This window comes from Rattus norvegicus, chromosome 10 (genome assembly GCF_036323735.1).
Source record: "Rattus norvegicus strain BN/NHsdMcwi chromosome 10, GRCr8, whole genome shotgun sequence".
NCBI lineage: Eukaryota > Metazoa > Chordata > Mammalia > Rodentia > Muridae > Rattus > Rattus norvegicus.
Genome location: NC_086028.1, coordinates 71,176,410 through 71,189,242, shown reverse-complemented (window position 1 = coordinate 71,189,242; position 12,833 = coordinate 71,176,410). Strand labels below are relative to the sequence as shown.

The 12,833-nt window shown below is 57.2% G+C and overlaps 2 protein-coding genes across 2 annotated transcripts in view; one reads left to right on the top strand and one right to left on the bottom strand.

Annotated features, from left to right (window-relative positions):
* The window catches only part of LOC134480843 (large ribosomal subunit protein eL21-like), a 1,068,210-nt gene that overhangs the window by 487,136 nt on the left and 568,241 nt on the right, over positions 1–12,833 (top strand). The gene's annotated exons all lie outside the window — the stretch shown is intronic.
* Positions 2,968–12,161, bottom strand: Tbx2 (T-box transcription factor 2). Its single transcript, NM_001401806.1, has 7 exons — positions 11,462–12,161; positions 10,128–10,395; positions 8,943–9,089; positions 7,759–7,835; positions 7,499–7,662; positions 6,414–7,051; positions 2,968–4,357 (listed from the first exon to the last, which is right to left on the bottom strand). The coding sequence occupies exons 1-7, from the start codon at positions 11,854–11,856 to the stop codon at positions 3,911–3,913; spliced, it is 2,136 nt and encodes a 711-aa protein (NP_001388735.1). The 5' UTR covers positions 11,857–12,161; the 3' UTR covers positions 2,968–3,910.

The following is a 12,833-nucleotide window of genomic DNA, read 5'->3' as shown; positions in this document are numbered from 1 at the left end:
GGCTCTGGGATCCGGAACAGCCAAGGCAAAGGGGCGTTAGTTCGAGGTCTTTGGCCCCAACAAACCCGATAGACAGACACTCGCCCCAAGGGGGCCCAAAAGAAACTCGGAGGGAAAAACAGTTTCCAGGCACCAACACTTCCCCTGTGGGGCAACCTGCCTGCTTTCCGGAGGACGCAGCGCAATGCTCTGAGGTCACCCGGAGCGCCCAGCCCCTTCCAATGCTCGGGGTTGCTCTCGCCACTGACGCCTAAGGCTTACAGCCGAGACTCTTCACCCTTGGCTGGACTTAGCCTACCGGGACAGTGTTCCAAACTTCGCGGTCAAGGGCGGAGAGGCGGAGGGAGGATGGGAGGATGGAAGAAGAAAGCAAATTTGGCTTTAGAGTCGTTCCCAACGTGGGAAGAAGGGCTCAGAGTTGCAACTCCAATTTCTCCCAAACCAGTCCCTCCCCGGCTGCCTTCTTCTGGAGAGGCGGGGCCTGAGCCCAGGAGGGGCGGGGCCTGAGCCTCGGAGTCGGAGACCGCAGTCCCGGAGAAGCCCGCGCGGCTTGCTCCTCCCCACGCCCGTGAATCCGCAGCCCACTGGGAAGGCTGAGCCCGGTTCCACGCCCTCCGGGAAGGCAGGGCCTACTTCCGAGGCTCAGAAGCCCTCCGCTGCAGCCGGGAAGTTTGGAGGGAAGAAATGGCTTGAGGGTTCGGAAGCCTCGAATTAACCGCCTGGGAAATGCAGTGTCCAACACCTCGGGATCCATTCAGTTGAGTCGCTAGGGGTCTCACCGTGCCCCCAAATTCTGAATCTTCGAGTTCTCCGGTGAATCACACCCAGTCCTAAACCAGCGCACACAATTTTCTCAGACCCCACACTCCCCATAGAGACTCTTGGCGACACGCTTGGTCACCCACTTAACATGCCTCAACGGCCCCTCGACACTCATAGCTCACACATGTCCCTCTGCTGCCGGATTTGTTATCCAAGGTGCCCTGGTGGCAGGTCCTTCGAAGGGTTAAGGCCGTGGGGCACCGGAGCAGCGGGTACGCGGGCGCCTGAGCTAATTGGCGACCCCAGAGACAATGAAGGCTGGAAGGCTGGGAAGGCTGGTGGCTTAATTGGGCCTGGGAGTGGCCAGACCTTTGTCTGGGACAAGGCCCAGCCCATCGGCCGCAGGATCTCCCCCCAATCTGCACTTGGCCTTGCAGCTGGGGCCCAGCGGAGCACTGGGGTGGCAACCCCGGGAGGGGTGTGTGTAAGGCCGAAAGCAAGAGGCTGGGAGGATTCTCCAAATTGCGCTGCAGATCTGCAATAGCACCCCGCCGGAGCTGCTGCGGCTTTGCCCACCACCGCATGTGCTGCCCCCTGGTGTCCGCATGCCGAGGGGGATCCCACAGCCAAACAGCCAGCATTCTTTCCAGGTAGAAAGCGAGAGGAGAGGCCGCAAGAAGCCAGGGCACACCTTGCTCTGTGAATTTTACCGGCCCTTTCAACCAAAAGCGACTTCGAATAAACGCAGAGATTGGGAGAGATTGCGAAGTAGGGAGGGACTTTCCTTGTTCCTGCTTGGCTCATGGACCACATTGCCGCAGTCAGTCCAAGCTGAGCAGAGTAGCTCATCTAGGGTTAGGGTGAGATCGTCTACACACACACACACACACACACACACACACACACACACACGCACGCACGCACGCACGCACACACACGCACGCACACGCACACACACGCGCACCACACCACACCACACCACACACAGGCACACACACTCCACACTCTCTTCTCCTCAGCCCAGGGAAACTCGAGGCAGCCCTCTCCCAGGTAAAGATGGACAAAGTGTTTTGCTTGCAGTGTGTCAGCCCAGGAAGGTGACCTGAGCATTTGGAGTTCCTGAAACTTTCAATTCTACCTACATCTTCACCCTCCTCTTCAAATCACTATCCCCGATGTCCCTGCACGAGTGGGAAGCCATACACCCGCAGAGGTACACAGTGCCTAACAAGCAACATTTTGGGGTTGGATGTCAAAACCTCCTAAATGTAAAGGGATGAAGACGGGGTGGGCGCTCAACGACCACAAACCCAGGGACATGTTGAAGTAGTCAGCTCCCCCTTTACTGACCGCCTTGGTTGAGCACTGAGGCACCTGCCAGAAGGATGAGGTTATCACCATGGCCTTCTGGAGCGAAGTGGATGGGAGAACCTAGCTCTCCTTAACAGAAGGGGGTCTTAGGGAAGCACCAGCCCAGTGGGACCAGTGGGACACGGTAGGACTCCTTTGAAAGTCGCCAGCAAGTTGAGGCAAGGAGGGGAATGACCCACACTCTCACTCCAGGAGATAAATGAGCTCTGAGGGGTTTTTAAAGTCAGACTTTCCCAGCAGCTCAAACACCGAATGATTCCAGAAGGCAAAGTGATGGGACATTATTCTGGAGTCCGTGATATTGAAGAAAGATGGCCACTATCTCCTCCCCAACACACACACACACACACACACACACACACACACACACACACACACAGAGAGAGAGAGAAAGTGAAAAGGGCAGGGACCAGTTTCCCAGATCATGTACCCAGGAAGTTTGAAAGTGGGGTGATGAGCGGGTCCACAGTGTCCTAGAAAGGGAGTCGGGAGACCAGGCCACTCTGCTTCGCTTTGCGTGACTCCCGCGACTAGGTGCCTTGGAGTGGCAGGAGCTGCGGTCACACAGAGTGGCCAGCAGAGGGAGCCAGGGTCACGGGCCTGGGTGTCGGGGGCTGCGGGACGGAGCGGCGCCTCCAGGCCCGGCCTGAGCCAGGCGCCGACGCCGGCGCCTCGGGGGCTCGCGGCTCTGCACGCGGCCCGGCTGTGAAGCCGCGGTCGCCGAGGTGCAGCTGCGGGCCAGATAGGGGCGCCCATGTCCCCGCCTCAGTTCCTTCTTCAGCGCCCACAGAGCCCCAGCCCCGCGCGACCCACAGAGCGCACAGTGCGGGTCACTTCGCATGGTAGCGTTTTTATTATTTTCTCGCTTCGTTCTCCCTCTGGAGCAAAAAGTGAAAACCTGAGGTGGGGCCCGTGGGCTGGGCGGGCAAAACCGGGGCGCAGAGGCTGAGGGGCCCGCGGGGTGGGCCTTCCCTGGGGTTCGGTGCCTCCCCCTACCCCAGCAGCCAAGGATCCCGGGACCCTGTACAATATAGATGCTCATGTAAAATGAAAAAAAAATTAAATGCTATGAGTTAATCTCTAAATATATGTACACAGCAATGTACACCTTCGAATAAATTAATACGAATTTGTATCTTCTGGGAACCTTAAAACTTATTTACACAAATTACCATTTATTTCATAAATATCTTTTGCCCCCTGGGGACTCAAAGCAGAAGTGCAACTTCCTCCGCTGACCCAGAAGTGGAAGTAGGAATGGCGCCTGTCTTTTGTGGGATAGAGGTGGGAAGACCAACCGGACAGGACTCCTCTTAGCTCAAGTCTACGCTGAGTTCAGGCTTCCCTGCCTCCAGCATCGTCCACACCAGTTTCGCACGACATTCAGGCCTAAGGCCAGGATCCTGGGATGCTTTCCGAAGTGAACACCTCTACCCTATGCACCTTTTGGCTTCCAAAGGGACCGCCGGAAAGAGGCCACCCCCATAGTGTTGAAAGAAGGAGGTGCCCTGGGAGTTGACTCTCGAACAGAAATCCGCATCACATCCAGGGGCTCCAGAGTGACTGTGTTCCGGGTAGACTGATTTCCTCGCTAAGACCCCAGGGTAGCGGCCCAGACCCCCGACCTGCCACGCGAGGGTCTATTCTGACCGCTGAAGCCTGCTTTTGCTTCTTTATTTAAATAAATACCCATTCTGTGCTGTACACGTCCCAAACAGCCGAGGCAGAGAGCCCAGCCCGACAGGCTCGTGTGGCAGCGCAGCAGCCAAGCGGTCCCTCACTTGGGAGACTCCCGGCCGGGGGAGAGGGCTCGCTGGCTCTCTAGTCCACTCACCAGTCTCTGGATGCTCTGCAGTTCACTGGCCGCCTCTTTGGCTGAGCCGCTGGGCGATAGGGCCCCGCGGGATGGGCCCCCCACTTTTCGGAGAGCCAGCTCAGGCAGTGGACTGGGCTCACGGCTATTTCCACCCTTGGAGCTCTCCGCCGCCAGCCCAGTGGTAAGGAGGCTAGTGCTAGGTGGGATGGTGACCGGGATCTGGTAGGGGCTGAAGCGCAGGCGGGGCCGGGCACTGCCCAGAAATGGGCTCCGTGATAGAGAACCAGCGGCGGCGGCGGCGGCAGCTGCAGCGCTGGTGGCGGGTAAAGCGGAGGCGGCGGCGGCCGCTGCTGCCATGTAAGTGTACGGGTAGGGGAAGAGGCCTCCGAAAGTGGGCATTGGGATTCCCTGGAAGAAACAGAAGGCAAGAAGGGTTAGACATCTGTCTGAAGCGTCTTTAAAGGTGGTAGCCTGAATACTACAATTAGATACAATTAGATAACCTGTGCCCTACTCATTTAGGCTATAAACCAGAATTCGCATAGCTATAAAACCCCGGGCTCACATGAGATGAACCAGTGTGCCAGGGACAAACCCAGTGAGTGTGTCCATCACCTAGGGTGGGAAGCAAAGACCTGGAGTCTCCCTATTCTGTGCTGTTGGTATTGTAGGGGTAAGAGAATTAGCATCAACTGACTGAACTAGGATGGGCAAAGGCCTAGAGAGAAGAACCAAGACAGGCATGGGGCCAGGTGGCAAGACAACTGGGACTGTCATATGAGGTCCTGCTCCTGTAGGACAGCAGTTCCTCCATGCCTTCTGTCTGCAGGTCCCACACTGCAGTGGGAACACAGGCTTAGGAAGCAGGATGACCAAGTCTCGAGCCTGTTTGCCTGTCCAGGGGTCTCCTGTCTCAGCCCGGATCAGGACACAAGTGACAACCAGTTCATAAACTGGCCTGAACATTTGACAAAGAACTGGCAGCGCTTCTGTGGCAGCTGAGGACGGAATGCAGGCTTTGCCGGTGGATAGCAGAGCAGGAAACCTTGGACACAGGGCACTCAGTTCATGAGGCCCCGATTTGAGATTGTCTGACCTTTTGAGATAATGGCTTATGTCCTGGAGTGTGTGCCTCTGGAGTGGGTGATGAGGCGGGGGGGGGGGGGGCTCTGACAGTGCCAGGGACAGAGAAAGCCCAAGTCCCTGTTCAAACGGGGTGGGGAGACCAAGAAGCAGCTTAGTCTGTAGGAATAGAAGGGCTTGCTTGTGCACTTCAGATCTAGCACCTCAGGTTGGGAGGAGGGGGAGGGAACTTCTCAAAATTCTGCTTTACCTGACATACAACTATGGCTTTACCACCTAACAATTATAACAACTGACTTCTCATGAGCTCTGGGGTACTCTTTCCCTGGATTTGCACCTACTGACCAGGCCATAGCCAGAAGCCCCAGGCTTCCCCACGGTCAGTCCCCTGTAATGATTAGGGCTTGTTGAGGAAAGAGGCATTCATCCACAGAAAGCCAGGGGTGCAGCTCAACCCTCCAGTCTGGAGTCACAGGGATTCGGGTATTACAGACAAATTCATTTCAGAACCCACCCCCCTTACACATATTCACTTCTGAACCAAAGCCATTTTCTCAAAAATCTAACCTCCTGTTTTCCTTCCCTGGAGATATGATCTCAAGGGTTCAATTTGCCAGAAACCTCAGAGGGAAGAAACCGAATGAAGGGATTCCAAATCTTTCCGCAGGGAATATTCCACCCAAGTAACTAAAGAGCTTGCTCTGCGCATCCGATCTCCGTATTACGCCTCTGGCCACATTTTCATAAACTCTCCCCTGGGAATTTAGAATTTCAGTAGGAGGTTGTGGGGGAGCTAAGCCCCCTTCCCTGGATGCGACAGGAGAGTTAGGGACTCAAGAGTAGGGCAAAGACCAGTCTTGTCACTTGTCAGGACTGGCGACTTACTAGAAGACCTTAAAGGGGCCAGGAATATCTGGAGGTGAGTCATTTGGGGAGTCAACTGTCTAGAAAATAACGCAAAATTCCCTCCTTCGTTCGTCCAGCCTACAATTTTTCAGAGCCAATCATGAGGTAAAGATTTTCTTTCTCAAACATTTCCTAGGGCCAGAAAAGTGGACCCCATAAAACCCAGGAGCACCCTAGTTGATCATTCAGAAGAATTTTGAACTGTGTTCTCTCACTCCTCGCTGGGGTTATAGAGGGGCAAACAGGTCCAGAGAGGACCAGGGACATTCCTAAGGTCACATAGGGTTCAGAAGCAATGTCCTGGTTAGCTCATGGTCGGTTTTAATCTTTTAGGACTTAAATGGCTTTCCTGTAGATAGCTTTTGGTTTCTCGGAGGATCTGAGTACCTATAGCATCTCTCAAGTTCTCTGCCCACCTCAGCCACCAACAAGCTGCTGTGCCACCCTCCGGCTGCCTGCAGATCACAGGCCTTACCTGAGATGCCAGCATGTGCTGGGAGAGGTGGAACGGGAAGGGAGTCGCGGTGCTTGCTGCGCTGGCTGCGGGACCCAGCCCGCCTGCGTCCAGCCCCGCCGCGGTTCCGGGCGCAGCGCCCCCGCTATTGCCACCGCCGCCTGCCACCGAGGCTAGCAGATGACCCATGCCCATGGCGGAGAAGGCTCCGGGGCCCATGGCAAATTGTCCTGGGTGCAGGAAGAGGGGCTGGCCAGCTCCCAACGGCCCAAAGAACTGCTGCCCGTGCAGGTGGCTGGAGAAGGCCAAGCCGGGCAGATGGCCCGCACCCAGGGGGGACGCACTGTCTGTCTGCACCACCAGAGGCGCCAGGCTGGGCTCCTTGCCTTCGCCCACGTCCTTGCGCCCCTCATCCTTCCTCCGGGCCTCCGCGCGCTCCTTCTCCAGGCTCCGCAGACTAAATGGGCCGTCCCCACCGCCCTCCGTCGGTTCCTTGCTGCCCCTCTCCGGGCTGCGCCGCTCCCGGGAGCGTTCGGGTTCGGTCAGGCGAGCGGGGCTGGCGTCCCGCGAAGAGCTGCGGCCCAGGGGCGCTGCGGCGCGCTCCTCGCCCGACCGCTCCGGCTCAGGGTCGCTGTCGGCTGCGCACGGCTTCTCCTCGGCTACGGGGAGGGAGGGAGCACGGGTTACCCCGACGCAGCCGGAGACCGACGTGGCGCCCAGTTCCCCGGAACCTGGACCTGGTCACCGACACTTTAGACAGACCAGCTGTTGGGAAGGTCAAGTTGGGAGAGCTTCTAGGGGCAGCTGCAGGTCACATAAATCAAGACCCATTCTAACACTGGAAGAAAACGAGCCCCGGAGGAGATAGCTTACTTCCAACCACACATCCTAGAAAAGGTCCAGCTCCAAATTCTACCAAATGTCCTGGTTGCCAGGGACAGTCCTTATATGAGAGTACCAAATTGGAAGTTCTAGCCACATTCCGGTAATTTTTATTCAGGCCTTTAAGATTAGCCGATCACTGAGCAAAAGACCGACTTTAAGGGACAACTAAGGGGACATTTCTTGGTCTTTCCCTCCAGACTCGGATCAACTATGCCGCTCACCTCGGGCCCGGTGCAGGCGTAGAGGGCTGGGCGCTGCGCTGGGGGAGGGCGGTGGTTCGCGCGCAGGCGGAGGGTCGCAGGACGAGGCATCGGATTCAGCGCCGTCACGCTCCGGTTTACAGTGCTCCTCATACAAACGGAGAGTGGGCAGCGTTAGCTGCTTCCTGGGGGCGAGCAGAGGGAGCGGTCAGCCGCCATTGTATCCTCCCTGTTTTCTGCGACCCGGGGTACGTGCAACAGGCCATCGGCAGGTCTCTCACCTTTTCTCCCGACGGCCGTTCCCGGTGTCCCGGAAGCCCTTGGCAAAAGGGTTGTTGTCGATCTTCAGTTGTGTAATCTGCAGGACCGAGGAAGCGGTACTAAGTCAAGACCTGGCTCTTCTAGGCTGGCCGGGGGCACCCCGAGGTCAGCGGCTACTGGTACTACACAGTAGAGAGCGGGGTTTGGGGGTGGGGTTGTGCCACCGGCCTGGGGTAGTACGCAGAGAGGTGAGGCCGGCAGACAAGCATCTAGGAAAATGACGGGATCTCTGCATCTCCAACAGTCTTATTCAAGAAATAATCCCTCGACACGCACACACAGGCCCAAGCAAGCAAACAGGCTCACGTAGTCACACAGGTTAAGCTATTCGGCACCTGAGCATAGAAAAACACAGTGCCCGCACACCCAAGTCCGCAGGTCCAGACAAAGTCAAGTCATCGCACTCACAGGCCCATAAGGGCAAGTTCACAAAAGAATAAAAATAAACAAACGAGCGCATATAGAATCTAACGAATTCACTTGTTTCCACACAGAGCTAAGACACTCTATACAATGTACCTGGCCAGGCAGACACCTAGTTTATAAAGACACAACCAAAGACACTGGGACCTTCTCATTTAATCCAAGGCGATCTATGAGGGCCATTTCAGCTAAGGAGAATTCTCCCAGCCTCTCCCAAAGGACCTAGGGCCTGGATGGACTCAGACAAGTGGCTTAGAGGAGCTCGCCAGGGGCTGTGCCACCTGTCCCACTCTTTGGCTCCCTTGGAGAGTAAAAATTGGACCCTGAGTTCCTAGCATCTGTAGAGCTTGGGCAGATTGCCCCAGGCGCCCTCTTTTCATTTAGATTCCCAGTCCTGAGCCAAGAAATGAAGGAATAAAATGTAAAAATGTCAGCGGGAGCCTGAGTCTCTACTAATTGCTAAGTAAACATCTCCACTCCAACTCCGGCCCAGCTGTTTGAGTGCCTCAGGGGAGTGTGTCTGTGTGGGTATGAGGGGGAGCCCGGGGGATTTATGTGGGTGCTGCTCTTCTGAATCTGAGTGGGCGGTGAGTACTTGAAGCTCTCTGCGATGCTGCTGCTACCAGGTGGGTTTGAAGGGAGGGTTGGAGACTGTAAATATTGGGGGGGGGATGTAGATGGATGCAGGGGCCAAGTCCACTCCCCCCTACCCCCAGCACACCTTGTCATTCTGGTAGGCAGTGACAGCGATGAAGTCAGTCTCTGGGAAGACATAGGTGCGAAAGGTACTGTATGGGAGCTTCAAGATGTCGTTGGCTCGCACGATGTGGAAGCGCGGCTGGTACTTGTGCATGGAGTTCAGGATGGTCTGTGAGGAGCAAGAGGTTCAGCCTGCAGTTCCCTGCCCTAGGCCTAAAGCTTTCTGCTATTGGACTGATCTCTCTCTCTCTCTCTCTCTCTCTCTCTCTCTCTCTCTCTCTCTCTCTCTTGTTTTTTTTTTTGTTCATTTGTTCACCTGCACTTCATTTTATATTTTCTCATGCTCCCCCCCCCCCTTTTCACAGCTACTCTTTCTTTCTCTTACAACTCCCAGTTGGAAAAAGAAATGAAACAAAACAGAAACAAACAAATAAAATCCATCCCCATTCGTTGACCTCACTTTTCCCTGGCATTACTGGGTCCTGAGATACTAAGGAAAGAAAGTGTGTGTGTGTGTGTGTGTGTGTGTGTGTGTGTGTGTGTGTGTGGTGTGTATTGTGTGTGTATTGTGGTGTGTGTGTGTGTGTGTGTGTGTGTGTGTGTGTGTGTGTGTGTAGGGGTGCTTAAGGGCTAGCTATAATGCACTAGGAGATTCTCTTTGCCCAAGGAACTCCCTAGCACTTGCTAGGACCTTGGCTCAGTCAGAAATGGGGAGTCCCTCCTTATTTTCCATGCCTGGGCATCCGCCTTAATGGAGGGAAGATCTCCCGAAGGCTGGATGAGGGCAGATTTAATTTCTGGATTTCCTAATGGTAGTAAAGGTTAGCTACAGGAGGAAGCCATGGCAGGTTGTCCAAACCCTGGGTCTACACATCCTCAGCAGGGTGACCTCCACAGGACCCAGGGCAGCTTGACCCATTAACACTTGCCTCTTGACTCTAGGAGGGGCTCTCAAAATTCTGTCAGAAATTAACTGAGGTTGAGAGCAGCCTGGAGCTTTCCACAAACTGTCTACATACTTTTCCTCAGGCTTGCAGAACAGGACTCTGGAAGCCTAGGCCCAGCTTACCTGGGCCACAGAGCAGTGACTCAGACAGGGCCGCTCCAGGGGTTCAACCGATGATTCCCTCCTGAAATCCTCTAGCCTCCTTCTACCCACTCAACTGCACCCGGGTTCTCACTGTCTTCCCAACCTGCCCACACTCACGAAGCCATGCTTGTCAGAAATGTTGTTGGTTAGCTTCAGTTTGTGGAAGGCCACGGGCTTGGCCATCCACTGCTCCCCCGTGGCCGGACTGTCCGGGTGGATGTACATGCGTTTAGGCATCTCGGGGTCGGCTTTGCCTGCCACCATCCATCTCGAGTTGTGAAACTTATATCGGCAGTCATCGGCAGCCACAATGTCCATCAGCAGGATGTACTTGGCCTTCTTGTCCAGGCCGCTGACTCGCACCTTGAAGGGGGGGAACATCCGCCTCGGAGGGAGGGAAGGGGGATATGCCATTGGGACCCGGGTCTTCTTGGCCCCTTTGCCTTCCCCGTGGTGTGACACCCTGCCTGAAGTCTCCCCATCTATGTTCCCCATCTATGTCCTCTACTTGTGCTGTGCTCCTAGTGCTACCAGGAAGACCCGACCTGTGTTTGTTACTCCCGAAACATCTCCTTTCTGCCGGCCAGACCCTGTTTTGTAAAGTCTTGGATTAGTTTTGCACTCAGATCTGGGAACCTTTCCTCCACTCTGATCCGAGATGAGGGTTGATGCCCAGGAAAGGAAACTAGGCCCTTTAGAGATACCCTGGGTTTTTCTGAATGGCCCAGAGATTCGTAGAGAGGAAATAAACTATTGGGACAGGCTCAAAGAAATAAACTAGCAAGGTCTTTGTCTGGGGAAACGATTTAGAACCTTAATCAGGGAACCTTAGCCTAGAATTTCGGGGGAACAGGGTGAACCCGAGGCCTGGACTTTCAGTGCTGGGAGGATTGGGGATTGTGTTTTTCTCCTGGCTTTAAGGCCTCAAGAGGTGACTGGTCCAGAGCTCCAAGCTCCAAGGACAAGCAAGATTCTCTCCAAGGCCTAGCTGTGGGCTCAACAACTCTCTGCCAGAATCAAGTGGTCGGTCTGGAGCTAGCAGGAGTCGGGATGCTAGTCACATTATGGACTCCGGTGATCGGTGGAGAATCCGGGTAAGGTTCCTTCTCTTAGGAACTCGGAGACCGACCGGGATACAGAAAAGCGAGACCGCAAGGGGCGGAGGAGCCCCTCCAGAGTCGAGCCACAGAGGCTTTGAGACTCAGAAAGGTTAGGAATATTCTTTAGGAGAGTGTTTTCGTTTTATTTCAATCGAGAGGTGTTTGCTTTTCTTTTTCTTTTTTAATTCGCTCCGGAGTCAAACGAAAAAAAAAAAGTCAGTTTGCTTGTCTGTGGAGAAGAGCGTGGCGCCAGGGCCGGAGCGTGGAGAGCCTAGAGTGCATCGGCCCAGTGCTGGTGGGTGCTGTCCGATCCCCGAGCCCTCCCGCCCGCCGGTCTCCCGGCCACCCTACCTCCCGGACTTGGTGATGACCATCTCGGTGCCCAGCTTGTGGAACTGGTCCCACAGCTCCTTGGCCTCCAGCGTCACCTTGGGGTCGTCCTCCACCTCGTCCTCGGGTTCCAGGCTCTTGAGCGAGCGCAGATGCGCGGCGGGCGGGTGCGGGCCGAGTGCCGAGACGTGCAGCCCCGCCTCGGCTGCCGCCGCCGCCGCTGCAGCCGCGGCCGCCGCCCCCGCCAGGCCCGGGTCGGGCAGAGGCTTGGCCAGCGCGCCGGGCGGCAGCGCTAGCGCCGGGAAGAAGGAGGGCTGCGCTGCCGCCAGGAAGGCGGACATGGGGAAGTCGGCGGGCCGTGGCGCGTGGAACGGATGGTAAGCCATGGCGCTGGCTGCCAGCGCCGGCTCTCTCATCGGGACATCCGGCCCAGGCACCCGGGAGCCGGGGCCGGGGCCGGGGGCGCGCGCCTCGGACCCCCGGCCCGGGCGGCGGCGCGCGCGGAGGACAGACGGCCCGGGCGGCGGGCGCGGCAGCGGCTTCTCCCGGCTCCCCGTCCCGCGCACCTCAAGGGGCGCGGGGCTCTGGACGCGGGGGCGGAGGGGGCTCTGCGCGGGGCTGGGCTGGGCTGGCCGACTCCGGCGCCGGGGACCACGCGCGACTGGTTAGATCTTGTCCTGATCTCTGGAAAACTGTGACTATCTCACATGTCCTGCCCTGTTCGGATCCCCTGCGCTAACGAGCCAGGCCCCCCTTGATTGCTGATTTTACGCTTTTTGGACCAATTGTGGGTCTCCGGGGGCGGGGTTTTGACAGCTCAGGCCAAGCTCTGGACGGGAGGGGGGGCCAGGGAGAAGGTGTCGGAAGCCTCAGCAGTAAGAAAACATGTCAACAGAATAAAATATTAACCAATGACGGGCCGGCGGGCCCCGAGACCCCTCCCCCTGGCCTGGCCCCCACCTCGTCGTCCGCGCCGGCCGCTGCCTGGGCGAGGGCTGGAAAGCGCAGAGGGCCGATCTGACCCGCCGAAAGGGCCTGAGGCAGGGGGCGCCCGGATCCCAGGGCCTTGGGGAAGGACCCCTAGCCGCATGCCGGCCCCAAGTGCAAAGCATTGACACGTTCGGGAGAGGAGAGGGGGCGCCCTTTCCCTCCCGCGCCGGGAGTCCCGGCCGCTTTGGCCTGCGCCCCAGCCTGGCCTCCCACCCCACTCCCGGTCACCGCCCCGGGTCCATGCACTTCGGAGGGAGGCTGCGGGCACTGGAAAGCGAGGCCGGTGGGCGGGCAAGTCAGGAGGCTCGGGCGACCGAGGTCCCGGAGCCGAAATCAGGTGGCCGGAGCCGGTGAGTGGGGAGCCACGGCAGAACCCTGATGGGGCCGGCACGGGCGGGAGCGG

What these genes read in the sequence shown, in the direction of transcription:
- Tbx2 (NM_001401806.1), bottom strand. Translation starts at nt 11,856, where the DNA reads ATGAGAGAGCCGGCGCTGGCAGCCAGCGCCATGGCTTACCATCCGTTC. An exon ending in TTTCTGACAAGCATGGCTTC is followed by an intron (nt 9,090 to 10,127) that starts GTGAGTGTGGGC and finishes TGCTCCTCACAG; the next exon opens with ACCATCCTGAACTCCATGCA. An exon ending in AGCACATGCTGGCATCTCAG is followed by an intron (nt 4,358 to 6,413) that starts GTAAGGCCTGTG and finishes TGTTTCTTCCAG; the next exon opens with GGAATCCCAATGCCCACTTT.